The following is a 22,184-nucleotide window of genomic DNA, read 5'->3' as shown; positions in this document are numbered from 1 at the left end:
TAGAGTAAAAGTTTTGCATGAAGTTATAAAGTGGATTTTATCAGAGACATGTCACTGATTTTATCTTCAACACAACCACATGAGTAATTTAGGCAAATTTGGAATACAGTTGTATTATATGACCCTTGGCCTTGTCATACATTATGTCGTAAGGGTACCCAAATTGCACCGAGTACCCAAATTGCACCTATTTAGAAAACATAGCAACGGTAATCTTGCAAGATTTCCTAGAGACTAAACAATTTGTATTTTTATGATTTGATACTATGCACGTCTTTCAACATAGGTAAACATATTTAGATATACACAAAACTTTCACAGTATTTATCAACAGATGGACTGTTTACTGAAAAAAGCAAAATGTACGAAAACGTCACCATGCGACGTCATCAAAACGTCATCTTTTTAAAATTAGCAAATACAAGATATTATGAGTATCCATTTCGTAAAATATGAAGAGTAAGCATTGACTAATATCCAATTGTTAAAAAAATTTGAAGAAATTAAACAAAAGCTCGGTTATTAGACTTTTGACGATGTGAATTTAAGCATGGATGCAATTTGGGCAACTTCTCCTCATTACAGAATCGTGGATAGTTTGGAGGTCGATTCAAACACATTTTTTTATGACTCAATATGGATTAAAAATTAAATTGGTGTATCTATACAATAAAGAAGGATAGGGCTACAAAATAAACACAGTATGGTCATTTTTTTCTTGATCATAAAAAAACGTAGGTGAAAAAACGGTCAAAATAGGTGCAATTTGGGTACCGTTAGCGTATGGTGCTCATTTTCGCCACATCTTTCCACGTTTTCCTCAGTTTATTTTCAGGTCTTTATGTTTTTGAAGTATACTCAGTGGCGGATCCAAGGGGAAGGTGTTCTGGGTGTCGGACCGCCCCCTTTTTTGGACGATCAATGCATTTAAACGGGGCTGACATATAGTTGGAAGTTCCAACTTGGAACCCCCCTTTTTGTCATGGGTTGCCCCCCCCCCCCCACCACCCACTTTTTCAAATGGCTGGATCCGCCACTTATACTGATATTTTTATATGAAGATAACTTCAAATGCAAAATATTCTTAGCATTTAAATGTACGTGTTTGTTTTGAGAAAAATCATCTGAAAATTTGGATTAAAGGGTGTTTGAAATTTCCTGATGTTTTGTCAACGGGGGACAAATATAATTTCGCCGTTTTTACACATCTATTTAAAACCAAATAACTGTAGCTTTAAACAATATATATGATCTAATAAACTCCATTATAGATGAATAGCAGCACATTTGAAAGGTGTATAAAACTGAAATTTAGGGCAATCAGTCAAAGTTACCGAATTGACTAAGAAATTCTTCTTTGAAATCTTTTTTTTCATTCAGGAAACTGGCTGAAAATCGTTGTCCGTTTTTCGGTCCAATGACGTAAGTGCTGAAATTTGGTCCCATTTTCAAAAATAATCATATTTGTTATAAAAATATAATTTACCAGCATATTTCTTCCATTTCAACAATCCTTTAAAGTTTTTGCACCTCAAAATCATAACACGGCGAAATTGTGTCCACGGCTAATATGAGCGCCCCACTCTATATGATACTAGAGATATATAATATGTGACATTGTCTCTGATGATACATATTAAATTTTCAAGTTATTTATAAATAAGAGAAATGATAAGAAATAAGTGGTGTAACCATGAGATTAGAATTCTTTTTAATATTATAATTTGATAATGACCGATTGATGTATAAAAAAAGTGAAAAAAATAAAAACGGAAAAATAAGATTAATATAAGTTGCCTTCGGCTGTTGTTTGCTCTATGGTCGGGTGGTTGTCGCTTTGACATATTCACCATTTCCTTTCTTAATTTTAAGATAATTTTTTAATAAAAAAAATACAATTTCTTTTCATTTTCTTCTCATTCCCATTCTTATTCCCTTCTCACTCTGATACCATAAACCCATTCTATTCCTTTCCCATGATTCCATTCCCACATTTCATTCCCATTCCATTGAATTCTCAGCTCGAGATTATCAGTGGCCCGAGTTTATTCTTTAAAGGCCGATTTTGTTATCGGTCGAGTTTGTTCTTTAAGGCCGATTTTGTTATCGGCCGAGTTTGTTCTTTTTACTATTAAAAAGGCCGATTTTGTTATCAGCCGAGTTTGTTTTAGACCGAATTTGTTAGGTGGCGAGTTAAGCTCATTTCCAGATAACAAGGGAGAGAACCGAATAATGGCACAGCTTTTGAGGTGAAAATTATTATAAAACGTAAATAGCTCCACCACAACACAAATAATGCATTACCAATAGAAAATTTATAAAGAATAAGTTATTTGATAAATAATAATTCAACTGTATAAAATCAGAAATTATAATTGAAGTTGTACAGCTTGATGAAAAAGCACAAATGGTCTTGTTCAAGGACAAGTCTAACTGAATATATAACATGGTCAATTGTGTAATTAAAACTCTAACATGTCAAGGTTACCCATTAAATATCCAACATTTCTCCCAAAACAGGCGTATGATAATAACAGAACACTTACTGAGACATTATCAGACACTTCCTTATAGTTAAAGTATACATGAATTAGATTATTTGGGAAGTCCTATTTTTATACACCAATTACAGGACGTATTATTTATAGTAACCCGTTGTACATCTGTCAGTCCTTCCTTCCGTCGTCAACATGTCAGACATTAACTCAAACATGCTTGAACCATTTTTCATAAAACTTGGTGAATGGTTTATATCTTTTGGCATACACAAATAAATGAGCTCCCTTTCAGATTGAAATAAACAATTAATTTCCCCATAGGCGACAATGGTAGCCTTTTTCGAGATACAGACTTTAGAAAGTTGATTTTGTTAACGAAACCTTGCTAGAATCAAAGAAAAGTTATTAGGACAGTATTTTTTGGTCCAAAAAATATAGGTTCGCGTAGCTTTTCTTAGCGTATTTTCTACTTATCGCCCATGCCTATCAATTTTGCCCTTAAAAATACGTGTCCTATCCTAGCGTTGAAAAGTCATCTCAGTGCCTTTAAGGCTACGGAATAATTTTGATTTTGCCTTTGGTATGAAGCAGAGTGCACCAAGTCTCTAATAATATAAAATAACGGGCTCACATATCGACCAATCAGGATTCGCCATACTCTTAATTCTGAATACCATGTTATGCTCATAAAATGGCTGCGCCCATAAAATCTAATGGTGTATTGTAACCTTCAATTCTTATAAATTTTAGATTTTATGTTTTTGAGTTACACTGAGGGTTTTATTCATAACAAAGGCTCTCATGAAACTTTGGTGAATTGGTTATATCTACATGATCTATTGATGTAATTTTAAGCTCCCTTTAGAATTTTATGAATTTTACATTTTACATTTCCAAGTTATGGGGGGATTTTTCAGTTTTCGGACAATAATTCAAAAATGCTTTCAGCAATTTCATGAAACTTTGGTGAATTGTTTATGTCTCTTGATGTAAGCTCCCTTTTGATTTTCATAACTAAGTAATTAAAACTTTTTTTTTTGAAAGTGTGACAGGCGTATCATGGGCTAATGATGCATCTGTTTATTAAGCAATGGCAGCAGAAAAGAGATGTCACAGATTACGGACTCCTGACTTGTGACAGGCATATACAGAAAGTTCATTCAGCTTGCTGTTATATTACCAGCTATTACACAGGCAAAATTTGCTCACATGAATTTCACATGAATCTCACATGAATCTCACATGAAATTTACATGAAATATTTCACGCAAGATTCACCTCAATCGAACTTATACATGAAACTCACCTGAAAATTTTTATGTGAATTATGAATCTGATGTGAAAATTTTCACAGGAATTTCACGTGAAATTTACAACAAAATTTTTTGATATTTTTCATGATTTGAAATAAATTTGAAAATTTATATGTTATTTGAAATACTCTAAATAAAAAATTATTCATGTGAATTTTACATAAAAAAGAATTACGTGATTTTCATGTGAAATTCACATGAGATTCACACGAAACTCTCAAAAAACTTTTCATGTAAGTTTCACGTACAAGCTTGTTTGACGTGAATTCAAATTCATGTGAAATTGATGTGAGTGTAATTTGCCTATAGTCACTGTGGGGCCTTCAACAATGTGCCAATACTACATAGTCAGCTATGAAACGCCCCGAAATCAAAAATGAACAACCAATCAAATGAGAAAACTAACGTCTGACATTAAAGTCTATATTGATGCTAAATTACTGAAAACTTGATTTCTTTCTCTATGATTTTCGATAATGCATAGGATGCACCAATAATACTGGACAACACAAATCCAAAGTAGAAAATTTTTCATTGATTTTTGTATTTATATTTTGACAGACAATTTGGCAGACAGAGCTGTCTTTTCAGACACCATGGTGCTCTCTTACAGAAAAGGTATTATTATATTGCTTATTATATTGTGTGTAATTAAAAAGAAAGGATGTGTGTAGAGCTGTTTAATGTATTGATTTGAATTTTATAATGAAAATAGATTGTTATAGCTGATCATGATTTGAAATTGTTAACATTTTTTTTTTTTAGTTTAATTGATTTTAACTGTATTTATTCAAAAACAATATTTTATAATTCTTGGAGTTTGTGTTTTGACAATTATATATTAAATTGGTTCTAAAACGTGTGTGGTTTATAAGAATCTAGTCTACACAATTAATTTTATGGTACCCTGACTGGTTGTCAGTCCTGTGCAAAAATTTATTGGATTAAATTTTTCAGACATCAAGTTTTTGTACTTTGTTAATCCTTCATTGATTTTGTTATGAAACTTGAAACGGGAGCTTCTTCATGATGAAGGAATATCTACTGTGGATTCATTATATTTCGTTGAAAACCAATTTTCGTGGACTTCGTGGGTACAGGGAAACCACGAATTTTAATGTTCAACAAATTGCAAATTTTCTGTATGATTAAATGCAGACTGTTGGAAAACCACGAAATCAAATATTCACAAAAATGCAAGTTTTCCTCAATCCACGAAAATTGGTACCCACGAAAATAAATGAATCCACAGTATAATGAAAGAATTAAATTTTATAAAGGCAAATTGTTTCTTTATTTGTGGAGTGAGATGCAAATTCTTAAGAACATATCCAATGGCCATGTATACCAACTTATTGATGATTTATATTCTAAGATATTCAAGTTTACAAAAAAATGTGTATAGTATAGTATAAAAAAATATAATTTTCAGGTAAACTATATGTTATCAAACATGTTAAAAATTACTTAAGTTTTGCATGGCATATGAATCTATCTGTTCTGAATAATAATGTTCAAATATAAGTAGGAACAAGTCAGCTTTGATTAAAAAGTGTTGATTGTACATAAACACCAAAACATTTATGGTAAAATGTATTACTCTTCGTCTGACCTTTTAGCTTAAAATGTAGCAAATACAACGAATTTCAACAAAAGTATTCAGTCAATGGCTTCTTTATAACGTTAGAATGTTGATTTTTCAGTTTTCAGTCAATGACTTCATTATAATGCTAGAATGTTGATTTTTCAGTGTTCAGCCGATGGCTTCAGCCACAGCGTATGAAGAAATGAGTGACTTCTGGTCAAAGAACAGAAAACTGAACCGACCACTTTCTCCTCATTTATCTATTTACAAGTAAGTTATTTATTCAGTGGTATAGATATTATATTTCTGTAATTTAGATAACTTTTTCATTGATTGAATAGATGATCCATATAGTTATGCCTTTGGTTAACCTTGGAAAGCAGGTGCTGATACAATGAGTAATTTATTTTGTAGCTGTTTTTATGGTTAAAAGCTTCTGAATAGACCTATTCAAAGGTGTATTTAAATCTATTAAAATTTTAAAAAACATTTTTTTTCGTTTGTATGGCTTCATTATGATTAAAAAGTCTTGATTGTACATAAACACAAAAACATTTATGGTTTTACTCTTCTTCTGACCTTTTATCTTAAAATGTAGCAAATACAACGAATTTCAACAAAAGTATTCAGTCAATGGCTTCTTTATAACATTAGAATGTATGGCTTCACTTTGATTAAAAAGTCTTGATTGTACATAAACACAAAAACATTTATGGGATTACTCTTAAACTAAAATGTAGCAAATTAGATATGTGTGCAAAAACTCTTATTTCCCTAATTAAAAACAAAAATCACATGTTTTTTTCCAGATCTGTCAGAGTGACCCACACCTGCCTCTTAGTTGGAAATATTTTGAATTTTTCAATTTGTTTAATGAACCAGATATACCAAAAATCTCCATTGTTATACATGTTATATGAATATTTTTTTCAGACCTCAGTTAACATCAATGCTGTCTTTATGTCACAGGGTTACAGGCATTATTATGGGTGTCAGTAAGTTACATTTTTACATAAACTTTTTTATTGCAATTTTTATAAATCATTTTGATGGATCATGCATAGGTCAAGGATTTAATTGGCAATTAGTACATAGACTTGCATTTAAAATGTTTAATAAACAAAATAATGCTCAGGCAACTTGGTTTTCCAAATTTGTGTGCTTTAATATTAAAGGATAAATTAGGAACAATGATTAGTTTAGGACCATACTTATACTCCCAGGTTTGCTGTTGACAAGAAAGTATGTCATGTCCTTAATGTACTTGATATGATACCAGTACTATGGATATCACTTTGAGATTTTATTGCTACTTTGTGTTTATCTGTTTGAAGCTCAACCTGGGTAACTTGAGATTTTATGGCTACTTTGTGTTTATCTGTTTGAAGCTCAACCTGGGTAACTTGAGATTTTATGGCTACTTTGTGTTTATCTATTTGAAGCTCAACCTGGGTAACTTGAGATTTTATGGCTACTTTGTGTTTATCTGTTTGAAGCTCAACCTGGGTAACTTGAGATTTTATGGCTACTTTGTGTTTATCTGTTTGAAGCTCAACCTGGGTAACTTGAGATTTTATGGCTACTTTGTGTTTATCTGTTTGAAGCTCAACCTGGGTAACTACTGCATCTTTTGACTTCTATGACAGTTCATCTGTTATATTCCGAAGTTGTGTTAATACATATATTGTTAGCTCACCTGGCCCAAAGGGCAATGTGAGCTTATGCCACCGCTTGGCGTCTGTCGTCCTCTGTCGTTGTAAACTTTTTCAAGAATCTTCTCCTCTGAAACTACTAGGCCAAATACTTCCAAACTTTAACTGAATGTTCCTTAGGGTATCTAGTTTATAAATTGTGTCCGAAGTTTTGATCTATCAACAAACATGGTCACCATTGCTAAAAATAGAACCTAGGGGGCAAATGCAGTTTTTGGCTTATATCTCAAAAACGAAAGCATTTAGAGCAAATCTGACAAGGGGTAAAAATGTTCATTAGGTCAAGATCTATCAGCCCTGAAATTTTCAGATGAATCAAACAACCCTTTGTTGGGTTGCTGCCACTTAATTGGTAATTTTAAGGAAATTTTGCAGTTTTTTGTCATTATCTTGAATATTATTATAGATAAAGATAAACTGTAAACAGCAAAAATGATCAGCAAAGTAAGATCAACAAATAAATTTTATATACCAAAATTGTCAATTGACCCCTTAAGGGGTTATGGTCCTTTAATGACAATTTTTCACAATTTGTTCATCATATTTGCTAACTTTAAAAAATCTTCTCATCTAAAACTACTCAACCAAATTCAACCAAGGGTGTATAGAATAAAGTTTGTGTTTTATTTTCGATTTCGTCAAAAAACATGGCCGTCATGGCTAAAAATAGAACACAGGGTAAAATGCAGTTTTGGCTCATATCTCAAAAACTCCAGCATTTAGAGCAAATAAGACAAGAAGTTAGAGTATTTATTAGGTCAAGGTCTACCTGTCCTGAAATTTTCAGCCGAATTGGGTAACTGTTTTTTTCAGGTATAATGCACCTGAATTGATGATTTTAAAGAAATTTTGCAGTTTTTGGTTATTATCTTGAATATTATTATAGATACAGATAAACTGTTTATAGTAAAAATGTTAAGCATAGTAAGATCTACAAATAAGTCAATTTGACCAAAATTGTCAATTGACCCCTTAAGGAGTTATTGCCCTTTAAAGACTTTTTTCACAATTTGTTCATCATGTTGACTTGCCATACTTTAAAAAATTTTCTCCTTTGAAACTGCTGTATCAATTTCAGCCAAACTTAGGCTAAATGAGTTTCAGAGAATCTAGTATAAATTTTATATTGTATTTTTTTGTATGTCAAGAAACATAGCTCCTATGGCTAAAATAGAACATAGGAGAAAATGATATTTTTTTTTGCTTTTGAAGAAAATAGGATGATTCAAAGAACATTTAAATAAATTGAAAAGCCAAAATAATCATTGATGAGAGATTTAACCCCAAAAAATTAAGGTGAGCGATTCAGGCTCTTGAGAGCCTCTTGTTTTGTTTTACATCCGATTCTTTCAACAGTACTTGAGTTTTATATATTATAAGCACTCTATATATTTTTTCTAGCTGTACCTGCTGTGGCAGCAATGTTACTAGTATCACCAGGGGATTTTACCACTTACATAACCATGATCAGAGATTTAAATTTGTCACCTGCGTTACTTGCAGCCTGTAAATATATCCTTGGGTTTCCTGTTATTTACCATTATATTAATGGAATCAGACATTTGGTGAGTATTTAAAAGCAGCATGTGATACAGTTGTTTTGACAATATATCTTTTATATTTGATTATCTTTTAAAACTTATTGCCTCTTATTACCCATACATGTTTGTTTAATATGAGGTTCTGCACCGGAATCATGGAACATTATTTTCTGAAAAAGCGACAGATGTATCATGAGCTTATAGCACATACATTTATACAATATGGATGAATCTAGAATCTTTAAAACAAAAACAATAATGTTATATATCAATCTAGAATTTGTTAAAGTTATATTGTAAATTGGAGTTATCTCCCTTTGTCCATAACACTAAATGTAAATGAACCAACAATCAGACAAATTATTGATACATCGACTTCCAATTTCAAATACAAAGCTTATTTTTTGGTTGTGGGAGAAAAAATACAATCTCTACCCTTCAGTGCTCACAAAGACTTTGGTCTCTGTATAATATTGATAAATGGACTTAGTTTTGGATGATTGAATTTGACTTTTTTAAACATTTGACAGCATCAATTACAGACAAAATGCAGGGTCCTGTTGTACCCTTTCATACTAGTGTTATAGGGTGAAAATATGCATGCTGGCTTCATAATTTGTCCAATTAATCTTCCTTTAGTTTTCAAGCTTTGTAGAATGTGTGTGCATATTTTAAGCATTTAGGAGGTTTTTTTTTTCTTCAAATGACTAGATATTTAACTTTGTCATTTTTATGCCTCAAAATGATTGTGTGTCATCAAATGTGGTTTACTGACACCACCATTTGAAGTTGTGCTTCAAAACCACTGTATGCTGAATCTAATGTTTTCAGAGATATAATCATACATAAAGCTGAAACATCATCATTGTCTAGTTTCATATCCTAAACCAGAAGTAACTAGTCTCATGTTTTGGTGTTTTAATGATTTTATTATAGAGTTTGGAAATTAGGATTGTTCAAGCTCCTTTTAAAACCTATTAAAATTCTGTACTAACTCATAGTATATTTGTTATATTTTCAGGCTTGGGACTGGGCTGTAGGATTTAGCTTGAAGGACACATACAGAACTGGATACTTTGTGTTTGCACTATCCCTGTTTCTCACAGCTATCTGTGTTCATTTTGTATAGACAGAAAGACTTGTTACACATAATCCAACTAAACTTAAAGCTTTTTTTTATAATTTTCTAGCTTTTGAATATTTTCTTGCCTCAGTAACGGTAGTAACAGCTTGCAGACTATTTTTTAGATACTATACTTACAGAACTGAAAGGATTTAGCCTATGGAAGATTAAAGATCTTGTATATAACAATAAAAATTGATTAAATATAAAAAGAAAACGAAATCTAGTGCTAAAATGAAGTATTCACAAAAAAATAAGATTTTAACAGAACATAATGACTTCATACAGTTCACATTTTGATGTGCTTCTGAATCATGGTTGGTCCAAATTTGAAGTCTAATTTGATTACCGGTTTTATGTATTTGTAATGTGTTATAAATGTATCTTTGTTATTTTAAATGACTTTCTGTTAAGTAATATTTGATGTCCTTTTTGTGATACATTGTAAGCATAGATAATGCTTTATATAATATAGATTATTATCTTATTTTGTTTGTTTTCCTGAAGCCATACCTGCCTCTAAAACAGCCAACACAGCAACTCAGATAAGCCAGGTTTTATTAGCATTAAAGCATTATTAACTTGTAAGTAATCAATAATCTAACTGATTATTTTAGGTAAGATTACCAGTCTATGACAGGGTTTTCTTAGTCACAGATGAAGGGAAATCTTGCCCAAGTCTATGACAGGGTTTGTCTTAGTCACAGATGAAGGGAAATCTTGCCCAAGTCTATGACAGGGTTTGTCTTAGTCTCTTATTTTAGGTAAGATTACCAGTCTATGACAGGGTTTGTCTTAGTCTCTTATTTTAGGTAAGATTACCAGTCTATGACAGGGTTTTCTTAGTCACAGATGAAGGGAAATCTTGCCCAAGTCTATGACAGGGTTTGTCTTAGTCTCTTATTTTAGGTAAGATTACCAGTCTATGACAGGGTTTGTCTTAGTCTCTTATTTTAGGTAAGATTACCAGTCTATGACAGGGTTTGTCTTAGTCACAGATGAAGGGAAATCTTGCCCAAGTCTATGACAGGGTTTGTCTTAGTCTCTTATTTTAGGTAAGATTACCAGTCTATGACAGGGTTTGTCTTAGTCACAGATGAAGGGAAATCTTGCCCAAGTCTATGACAGGGTTTGTCTTAGTCTCTTATTTTAGGTAAGATTACCAGTCTATGACAGGGTTTGTCTTAGTCTCTTATTTTAGGTAAGATTACCAGTCTATGACAGGGTTTTCTTACTCACAGATGAAGGGAAATCTTGCCCAAGTCTATGACAGGGTTTGTCTTAGTCTCTTATTTTAGGTAAGATTACCAGTCTATGACAGGGTTTGTCTTAGTCTCTTATTTTAGGTAAGATTACCAGTCTATGACAGGGTTTGTCTTAGTCACAGATGAAGGGAAATCTTGCCCAAGTCTATGACAGGGTTTGTCTTAGTCTCTTATTTGAGGTAAGATTACCAGTCTATGACAGGGTTTGTCTTAGTCTCTTATTTTAGGTAAGATTACCAGTCTATGACAGGGTTTGTCTTAGTCTCTTATTTTATGTAAGATTACCAGTCTATGACAGGGTTTGTCTTAGTCTCTTATTTTAGGTAAGATTACCAGTCTATGACAGAGTTTTCTTAGTCACAGATGAAGGGAAATCTTGCCCAAGTCTATGACAGGGTTTGTCTTAGTCACAGATGAAGGGAAATCTTGCCCAAGCAGTGATATTGTTTGCCTTAAATTAGTGGAGAATAAAAGCTTTTCCCCTGGAGAAGAATCCCAATTTGAAAAAAAATGGGTTAAAATTATTCCCAAAAAGACAACTTTTTTCCCAAACAGTGCAGTCTCAGTAGTAATTGTGTATGAGTACAAACTGAAAAACACTCATTTAAACAATTTTCTTGCCTAAAATGACTATATGTGCACATTTGAGGGTCTATTCATGTATCATCACTGACAAAATGGGGTCTTATTTTAAAGCAAGGTTTGACTCTTGAAAATGGGTCTGTAAATTTAAAGTCATAAGAAACCTCAAAATAAAAAAAAATAAACTAAATAGATAGTTTTCATTATACAACTTATGTACATATACTTTTTTCTGAGGAAAATTCTTTAATTTGTCCACATTTAGTTTTTAATTGCTTGCTTCCAGAAGGCAATTCGCCGACACATTTTCCGTATGCAAAGTGACCCTAGCGTAACCCTCCTCGTAAAAATCTGGTGACCACAATACGCATGGATCTGTCATTGAAATAAACAAATATCTGATTATACATGTTAAACACGTGCTCAATACCCATGCTTTTTGTGTTTTGTTTACTATAAGTTGACAATCGGTAAAACTTGGCTTCAAAACACGGCATTTAATGAGCAGCCATATTTGTTAAATCATAACAAACAGATAGATAAAAAATTACGATTATATGATATATTTGCAAAAATAATGACAAAATCGTGCACAGAGAACTAAGTTTATGATGTATACATGCATTGGTTCAAGAATTGGACAAACATTATTTTTCACCACTCACTCGTTTCATATGACTTTAAGTTTCAGTCAAATTCATGGTTTATTTTAAATTTCTGAATTTGATGAAAATGACACATATTTTCCCAATAAAAAAGGGTAGATGTAGTTTTGAAAAAGCCAACAATATCACTGCCAAGAGTGTTTTGGATTTCATAGTGTTTCATTTTTGGTAAAGATTGCATGAAATGGTAATGACTTTATGTCTAAATCTTCCAAGGTTTATCACTACCTTTTAGATACACAAAATATAGTGCATTGATCATAACTTTATAAACATCCTATCCATGAACATTTGCTGAAATTTATCAATGAAATAAATACTCAGTCACAAATTGATGTTATACTTCTCAAGAAAATTACATATCTTTTGCAAGGTGCAAGAATCTAATAATTGTTCTAAAAATATCAATGTCATTGTTTTTATAGAATCAATGCTTAATACAATGCTTTATTAACCCTTCAGTGCTTACAAAGACTGATTTTCTCACCCAGGGCTTTGAATGGATTTAAACTAATTTAAAAACAAAGGGTAAGTGTGTGCATGCTCTCTCATCCAGTGGTAGTTGAGGTAAGAAGGAACATCACAATAATATATACTAACAGAATGAGAAAGAGAAGTATTGTCAACCTTGGTCTCAGTGTCCAAGTGTCTATCAGTAGTTGAACTACTGTCAACAATGAGGTTATTAGTGTGCACTAACTGTTTTAGGGTTTAGTGTGACATCCTTTTCACTGAACTAGTACACAATTTTATTTAGAGGCCAGCTGAGGACCACCTGTTGATGTGAAATTTTCTCGCTGTGTTTAAGACCAATTGGTGGTCTTTTGTTGTTATCTGCTCTTTGGTTGTTTTCTTATATACTTTTGAGTCAGTATGTCAGAGGTAAAGGTAACTTAAAATAAATAGTGGACATTTTTGATTAGTTAATAGTTTCGTTACCAAACAATTTTGGGGGATATAAAATAATACTTTACCAATCTTTCTTGATAATGAACCTAAGGGAGAGCAAGCTGATTTTGAAATTTGGTTTTTCTGTCATTTGGCTTTATTGGTCAGCAGACTTGACAATCATGTTAACCGAAAAAAATATTCAACCCTACAAGAAAAGAACATACCTCTAAAAATGAGTCAATTACAAATCTGCTTCTGTGTGATACCTAATACCTTGATATAAACTTATCAGCATATTTTATATCAGTTACACGACAGGTGTCATACATGGAGCAGGATCTGTTTACCAATATGGAGCTTCTGTGATACCCCTGGTTATTGTTGGGTGTAACTCATTCTTTTCAACGTTTACTATGTGGGTTTTTTGTACACTGTTAATTATCTTTTGATCGTTTTTCGTTCATTTTAATACCCCACCTACAATAGTAGAGGGGCATTATGTTTTCTTGTCTCTCTGTCTGTCCGTCAGTTCGTTCGTCTGTCCAGTTTCAGGTTAAAGTTTTTGGTCGGGATAGTTAAGTCCAATCAACCTGAAAATTAGTATATATGTTCCTTATGATATGATCTTTCTAATTTTAATGTCAAATTAGAGTTCTGACCCCCAATTTCACGGGTCCAATGAACATAGAAAATGATAGTGGGAGTGGGGCATCCGTGTACTGGGGACACATTCTTGTTATTTTCTAAAACTGTTAGTTTGTTTTCGACTTATACATAGTTTGAATATCCAATTGGTATCTTTTGTCTCACTTGTAGCAACATACCGTATTGTTTTTGGATTAATCATTGGTTCATATCAAAGTTTAGAAACAAGTTATCAAACTTAGGATATATTGGCTGATTTTCGGCAGTTTTGTAATACAAGTTTCACTAAGAGTGCAAAGCCCAACAGAAACATGTACATACTGACAACTGATAGAATAAACTGAGTGTTACACGTATTGTGAAGTTGTCAGATCATCTGAAGAGCTGTAATGTATACGAGATTACAATAGGATCCTCTTTATTCTTATTTTCCATACAAACAAAATACTAAAAATATACGAAAAAACACAAGTATAAATATATAGAAAATTTCCAACGTGCCTACGAATAAACTTATCATAGAGGCTTGAAACTTTGTATGCTAGAGGCGTGTTTCGTCTAATAAAGACTCTTCAGATACGCTCGAATTAAAAACGTTCAACAGGCCAAACATAGTGCAAAGTTAAAAAACCTTTGTAATTCGAAAATTTTAAAGTTTTATAAACAGTTAATCATAATTATGTGCTGACACCTGGGCTGATAACAGAAAAGCAACACGAGCAATATATAAGGAAAGCATGGCAGATCAATTAGAGCCTCTAGTTTAAATGGATGTTCTGGGCAGCAACATAAGCAATATACCAGGAAAGCATGGCAGATCAATTAAGAGCCTCAACTTTAAATGGATGTTCTGGGTAGCAACACAAGCAATAGACAAGGAGAGCATGGCAGATCAATTAGAGCATCTAGATTAAACGGATGGTCTGGGCAGCAGCACAAGCAATATACCAAGAAAGCATGGCAGATCAATAAGAGCAACTAGTTAAAATGGAGGTTCCGGGAAGCAACACAAGCAATATACAAGGAGGGCATGGCAGACCAGTTAAAGCCTCTAGTTTAAATGGATGTTCTGGGCAGCAACACAAGCAAAATACAAGGAGAGCATGGCAGACCAATTAGGGCCTATAGTTTAAATGAATGTTCTGGGCAGTTACACAAGCAATAGACAAGGAAAGCATGGCAGACCAATTAGAGCCTCTAGTTAAAATGGATGTTCTCAGCAGCAACACATGCAAAATACAAGGAGAGCATTGCAGACCAATTAGGGCCTCTAGTTAAATGGGTGATCTGGGTAGCAACACAATCAATATATAAGGAAAGCCTGACAAACCAATCAGATCCTCTATTTGAAACGGATGTTCTGAGCAGCAACACAGTAAATGTACAAAGAGAGCATGACAGACCAATTAGAGCCTCTAGTTTAAATAATGTTCTGGGCAGCAATACAAGCAATAGACAAGGAGAGCATGGCAGACCAAATAGAGCCCATGGCAGACCAGTTAAAGCCTCTAGTTAAAATGGATGTTCTGGGCAGCAACACAAGCGATATACAAGGAGAGCATGGCAGACCAATTAGAGCCTCTAGTTTAAATGGATGTTCTGGGCAGCAACACATTTACATAATTATCTTGGTTTCTCTAACCTTTGATTTTGACATTTTAATATACGTCAGAGTTAGAATACCCAAGACGTTCCCAGATATTACTTTAGTAATTTCATATATATATATATATGTATACATATAACATAATTATTCCATTTTATGATTATCTTTATTCTTAATATTTGAAATTATTTAGCTGATTATGTGCATATCAAAATTACGTACAAAAGGCTGACCAACTTTCCTAATGCTAACTTCTTCACGTCATGAAGATGATTGAATATAGTGACAGTAATCGTCTAGGTCTTTTTTTTTTTTTTTTTTTTTATTTCCTTGTTTGCAGCTGTTGACCTTTTAAAAGTCAAGCAGACACTTTTCTTTACTTTCCGAACCTTGAACACATTGTGCTATTTTGCTCCAAGTCGTATTTCTTATCAGCAAAATTGGACGAGGAGTCTTTTATCATACACATGTATATCCATAATCCATAGCTACTTGATTACTTTAAGTTTTGCAGAATCTTTTTTTTAACAAAATTCTTTTGTTTTACTAAAAAATAGATGTGATATATATATGTTACTCTGTTCAGGGTTTTTTTTAGTTCATAAAGTGAACATTTCTAAGTGGCAAGTTTGATATACTTGTATATGCAAATGTTTGCAATGAAATCTTAACTGTCGATTTAAATAGTATTTTATTACTAAAAACGTTTATAGATAAACATATCTATATACGAAGGACAGGTTTAACAAATACAGGAGTTTATTATGAAATATGATTATGTTTTTCATAATTGATATGTCACGCGCAGCTTTTTACAATACGTGTGAGTGAAGTCATGTTTCAGGGCAATACACAAACATAAGAAAGTAGCTCAGGGTTATGAATTCTTTATTCTGTCAAACATAAACAAAAAACACTGTACTAACAATACATCATGTTAAAAAATAATATATACTGATCAGACAAATAAATAGCACTTAAAAACAATAATGAACCAGGAAAGTGATTAAGTTCTCAGGCATATGAATACTAAAAGTAATAAATGTCTTCGTCAAGTTTGGAGACAGTCACAGGTCTTATTATGGAAATGAATAATATAGAAAATATACTCGGGCTTCTTGCCCATTCTGACATACAAAATATAAGAAATAAAAGTTAAACCTACGGACGTGTAGACTGGGGAGACATTTGGCCCTGCAAATATTATACAATCAGCAAAAAGCACATGAATTGAAGCACTTTATCAGTATGATAAAACTTACCACCTACCAACTGGCTTATGCACATACATTGAAGCACTTTATCAGAATAATAAAACTTACCAAATATTAACTGACTTATACATTAAAAATGCACACATTGAAGCACTTGATTTGTATGATAAAACTTACCACATGCCAACTGACTTATACATTGAAAATACACACACATTGAAGCACTTGATCAGTATGATAAAACTTACCACATATTAACTGACTTATACATTGAAAATGCACACACATTGAAGCACTTGATCTGTATGATAAAACTTACCACATGCCAACTGACTTATACATTGAAAATGCACACACATTGAAGCACTTAATCAGTATGATAAAACTTACCACATACCAACTGACTTATACATTGAAAATGCACACACATTGAAGCTCTTGATCTGTATGATAAAACTTACCACATACCAACTGACTTATACATTAAAAATGCACACACATTGAAGCACTTAATCAGTATGATAAAACTTACCAAATACCAACTGACTTATACATGGAAAATGCACACACATTGAAGCACTTAATCAGTATGATAAAACTTACCACATACCAACTGACTTATACATTGAAAATGCACACACATTGAAGCTCTTGATCTGTATGATAAAACTTACCACATACCAACTGACTTATACTTTAAAAATGCACACACATTGAAGCACTTAATCAGTATGATAAAACTTACCAAATACCAACTGACTTATACATGGAAAATGCACACACATTGAAGCACTTGATCAGTATGATAAAACCTATCACACACAAACTGGCTTATACATTGACAATGCGCACGTGATATTGAAGCACTTGATCAGTATGATAAAACTTACCACATATTAACTGACTTATACATTGAAAATGCACACACATTGAAGCACTTGATCTGTATGATAAAACTTACCACATGCCAACTGACTTATACATTGAAAATGCACACACATTGAAGCACTTAATCAGTATGATAAAACTTACCACATACCAACTGACTTATACATTGAAAATGCACACACATTAAAGCACTTGATCTGTATGATAAAACTTACCACATACCAACTGACTTATACATTAAAAATGCACACACATTGAAGCACTTAATCAGTGTGATAAAACCTATCACACACAAACTGACTTATACATTGACAATGCACACGTGACATTGAAGCACTTAATTGATCAGTATGATAAACCTATCACATACATTGACAATGCACACGTGACATTGAAGCACTTGATCAGTATGATAAAACTTACCACATACCAACTGGCTTATACATTGAAAATGCACATACATTGAAGCAATTGATCAGTATGATAAAACCTACCACATACCAACTGGCTTATACATTGAAAATGCACATACATTGAAGCACTTGAATAGTATGACAAAACTTACCACATACCAACTGACTTATACATTGAAAATGCACACACATTGAAGCTCTTGATCTGTATGATAAAACTTACCACATACCAACTGACTTATACATGGAAAATGCACACACATTGAAGCACTTGATCAGTATGATAAAACCTATCACACACAAACTGGCTTGTACATTGACAATGCGCACGTGATATTGAAGCACTTGATCTGTATGATAAAACTTACCACATGCCAACTGACTTATACATTGAAAATGCACACACATTGAAGCACTTAATCAGTATGATAAAACTTACCACATACCAACTGACTTATACATTGAAAATGCACACACATTAAAGCACTTGATCTGTATGATAAAACTTACCACATACCAACTGACTTATACATTAAAAATGCACACACATTGAAGCACTTAATCAGTGTGATAAAACCTATCACACACAAACTGACTTATACATTGACAATGCACACGTGACATTGAAGCACTTAATTGATCAGTATGATAAACCTATCACATACATTGACAATGCACACGTGACATTGAAGCACTTGATCAGTATGATAAAACTTACCACATACCAACTGGCTTATACATTGAAAATGCACATACATTGAAGCAATTGATCAGTATGATAAAACCTACCACATACCAACTGGCTTATACATTGAAAATGCACATACATTGAAGCACTTGAATAGTATGACAAAACTTACCACATACCAACTGACTTATACATTGAAAATGCACACACATTGAAGCCCTTGATCAGTATGATAAAACTTACCTCATACCAACTGACTTATACACTGAAAATGCACACAAGTTGAAGCACTTGAATAGTATGATAAAACTTGTCTGCTCTGTGGTCGGGGTTGCTGTCTCTTAGGCACATGCATTCCCCATTTCCATTCTCAATTTTGTTGTTTATGTATTACTCTATTCAGAAGATTTATTAATAGTTTTACATTCATAAATTTTTTTAAGTCCTATCTGCATATAACTCCTCTTTTAACCGTCCTATGACCGAAAACCGAAAAAGAAAACATTTTTATGCATAAAAAGGTCCCAAAATTTTTTCGCCTCGCTACGCTCGCCAGAAGTTACTTGCACATTGTTTCTTTCTAGCTTCGCCCCGGACTTACCACGTTCCAACTGGCTTATATATATTAACAGACTTATACATACAACACTAGGGGCACATCCAACGGATTTAGTTTAAATAAGTCATGATAGAGCGATATAACTAGGGGCATAAGATAAGAAAAATACAAGAAGATGTGGTATGATTGACAATGAAACAACTCCCCACCAAATGACGTAAACTTTAACCACTTTAAGTCATTGTAGTGCCTTCAACAACGGGCAAACCCTAACAGTCCCGATTTGACAAGTTTAAAGCAATTCAACCGAGATATGTAATATGACAAGCTTTCATAGCTGTATAACAAAAACATATTTAGGTACTAGTATAATGCAATTCAATAAAAACCAAAGCAATGTTAAATCCTTCAGAGATCTTAAACAGTGATATACAATGATAACCTTTAAGGATAAGTTTATTCATAGAATTAATAAGTTAACGAAGATTTTTAATTCGCGGGCTCTAATTATACAATATTCACGTAAATATGAGGGGGCGATACTACGCCATGTAAAAGGGTTTTTACATGTACAGCTTAACTTCCAAATTCGAATAATAGTAACCAAATGTAATTGAATATATACATTGTTAAGAAGGGACAAAGTACAATCCACACGTCTAAAAAGGCCTTTGTAAACTTATTGATTAACCCTCATCACTCATGGGGTGTCTAAGTAATCACATAAGGACAACTTTTTGCCAATATAAACATATAAGTCATATAATTATAAAAAAAAAAAAAGTAAACAAGTTAATCAAATAATCAAAAACCGTCCTAGGTTATCAAATATATAATCATGAAAATTTTGGTCTGGTAATGGAATAATCACTATAAAAAGCAGCCAACTTTATCGCATAATGAAAAACTCTGAGAGGGCTCATGCATCTACGAGACGAACCCAGATATAACACTATACGTATGCACTCATTGCTCAAAGCTCGAATAGTAAGCCGTATTGTCAGACTGATATAACCTGTTAGTCAGAAATATCCCTGCTACTGATAACTGGTCCAGGTCAAATGTGTTTTGGCAGACTCAAATGGATGGTATAAAAAGACAATGGTTAAATAATTTACTAGTATGTCTAGTTCAATATAAGCCATAACAATACATCGACTTATTTGTCAAGGTTAATATGTCCATCCTCTCAATTTTACTGCAAGACTACATGAAAATTCCTTGTTCTGATAGAAAATGATGTATACATTGTTTTATTGTAATATTTGAATATTTATGGTAAATAAACACAATACCGGCCATTTTCCATACACAATTTTAAACTGGGAATGCTATGCTACTAGAGGTCTCGAGTGTCATTATTTTACTATTCAAATATTCATTATAAAAAATTGAAAAGGAATAAACGACTGTCTAAGAAATGAATTTTAGAAATGACTGATTTTCCCAACAAAACTGTCAAGATACCCGGCATAGACCTTTCTGAATAAGGAAATGAAATGCCTTTGTTTCAATATATGTTTCACACTTCTGATCACTTCTTCATTTCCAGAATACTTTTGATATGAATTTTGAAATTGTCATATTGAAATATTTGCCACTGGATGCTAAGCAGCCAATAATAAAATTCCTCCATTTCACTCAAATTTGAAGTATGAAGGCTTATACATTAAGTTCTAAATGGTCATATTTACAAAGTAAAATTAAAAAAAATAAATCTTGTTTAAAACTCTTTTTTTTTAAATAGTAAACGTGTTTCAAGTATTTTGCTTCCTGGAGGTAAATCAGTCTATATGTTTTAAGTTTTGCAGGAAATTGAAATGTTTGGTCAATATTCATACACATTGCCCGTTTCCATTTTCCATTTTATTACTATGGACTCCTTTTGTAAGAAAATGATTCTTTTGACTAAATTTATCAGTACAATTCCGAGCATGTTACCATAACATCAGTAAGTCTGGGGGACACAATTTACCAGTGAATCGATGCCACTTTTTTTTATTTTTTTTATATAGATATAGTAAAACTGCTGATGTTCTAAGGCTTATACAACCATAGGTAAGGCTTATATAATGCGAGGTACTCTGCTTCCTCTGAATGCTTCTTTTTTGTCGATGTTACTGAATCCGGGACTTTCTGTGAATGTAATCTCCTCCTTTATCAGGTTAATCGTTCAGAAAGATATTATACAAAAGCTGTAAGCAATGTTTTCTTTTCTTAATTTCTTCGAAACAATCATAAGAAATCATTTTTTAATCTCTATTATTACAAAACCTACCGTATTGTATTTATTGTTAACTTGTTCTCGTCCTTAACATGCATGAAATATTTGCCACTGGACGTTAAGCAACCAACAATCGATCAATCAATAAATCAATCTATCGTGACTTGAATCATCGTATACATCGGGATATTTTAAGAAGTTTCAAGTTCAAGAAATATAAATAACCATGACTTTAAATATTCGAAAATCCTTCTACCGTGCCATACCCGTCCAAAAAATATCGACAGTGACAAAAATATGAAAGCAAAATAATTATGATGATTCCCGGCGTCATTGAGCGGACTTACTGTTTACAGATTACATCAGTAATTCATATGCCGCAATAAGCTCCCATTTGCTAAATTTGCAGACCTTTTCTGAAACGGAAAGATAGATACTAAATGCATGAGAAAAATCATGCTGTATTAAAGCTTAAGTTAGATTTTGGTCAAATATTTGCATCATGCAGTTGGCAGTTGGAAGTTGGGGTATTTTTTTTTATCAATCAATCTTACAGAGAGCGGAGGTAGGAGTGAAATGTCACGGAATCGAGGCGACTAACTCAAGAATATGGACTGAGTGAGAACACTTATTTCATACTTACTCAGTCACATATATGCCACTGAAATAGATATTACAGTAGATGTTCCTAACGGAATAAATAGTATAGAATATTTGTTCCGACAGGTACAGGTATTATGACATTGTTTATAATAAAATTTCCACTGGAACT

The 22,184-nt window shown here is 32.7% G+C and overlaps 1 protein-coding gene across 2 annotated transcripts; it reads left to right on the top strand.

The window, feature by feature from the left end:
- The first annotated feature begins 2,155 nt into the window (after positions 1 to 2,155).
- LOC134721048 (succinate dehydrogenase cytochrome b560 subunit, mitochondrial-like) lies at positions 2,156 to 10,259 on the top strand. 2 transcript variants are annotated; one of them, XM_063583747.1, is made up of 6 exons: positions 2,156 to 2,249; positions 4,373 to 4,429; positions 5,562 to 5,666; positions 6,330 to 6,391; positions 8,510 to 8,673; positions 9,671 to 10,259. In XM_063583747.1, the coding sequence occupies exons 1-6, from the start codon at positions 2,233 to 2,235 to the stop codon at positions 9,776 to 9,778; spliced, it is 513 nt and encodes a 170-aa protein (XP_063439817.1). In that variant the 5' UTR covers positions 2,156 to 2,232; the 3' UTR covers positions 9,779 to 10,259. The 2 variants fall into 2 exon arrangements, with proteins under 2 accessions (XP_063439817.1, XP_063439818.1); XM_063583748.1 differs by having other exon boundaries at positions 2,244 to 2,268.
- The last annotated feature ends 11,925 nt before the right edge of the window (positions 10,260 to 22,184 follow it).

The sequence above is a fragment of the Mytilus trossulus genome, chromosome 6, assembly GCF_036588685.1.
Source record: "Mytilus trossulus isolate FHL-02 chromosome 6, PNRI_Mtr1.1.1.hap1, whole genome shotgun sequence".
Lineage (NCBI taxonomy): Eukaryota > Metazoa > Mollusca > Bivalvia > Mytilida > Mytilidae > Mytilus > Mytilus trossulus.
The sequence above is the reverse complement of the archived record's forward strand: the minus strand, read 5'-3'. Positions and strand labels throughout refer to the sequence as shown.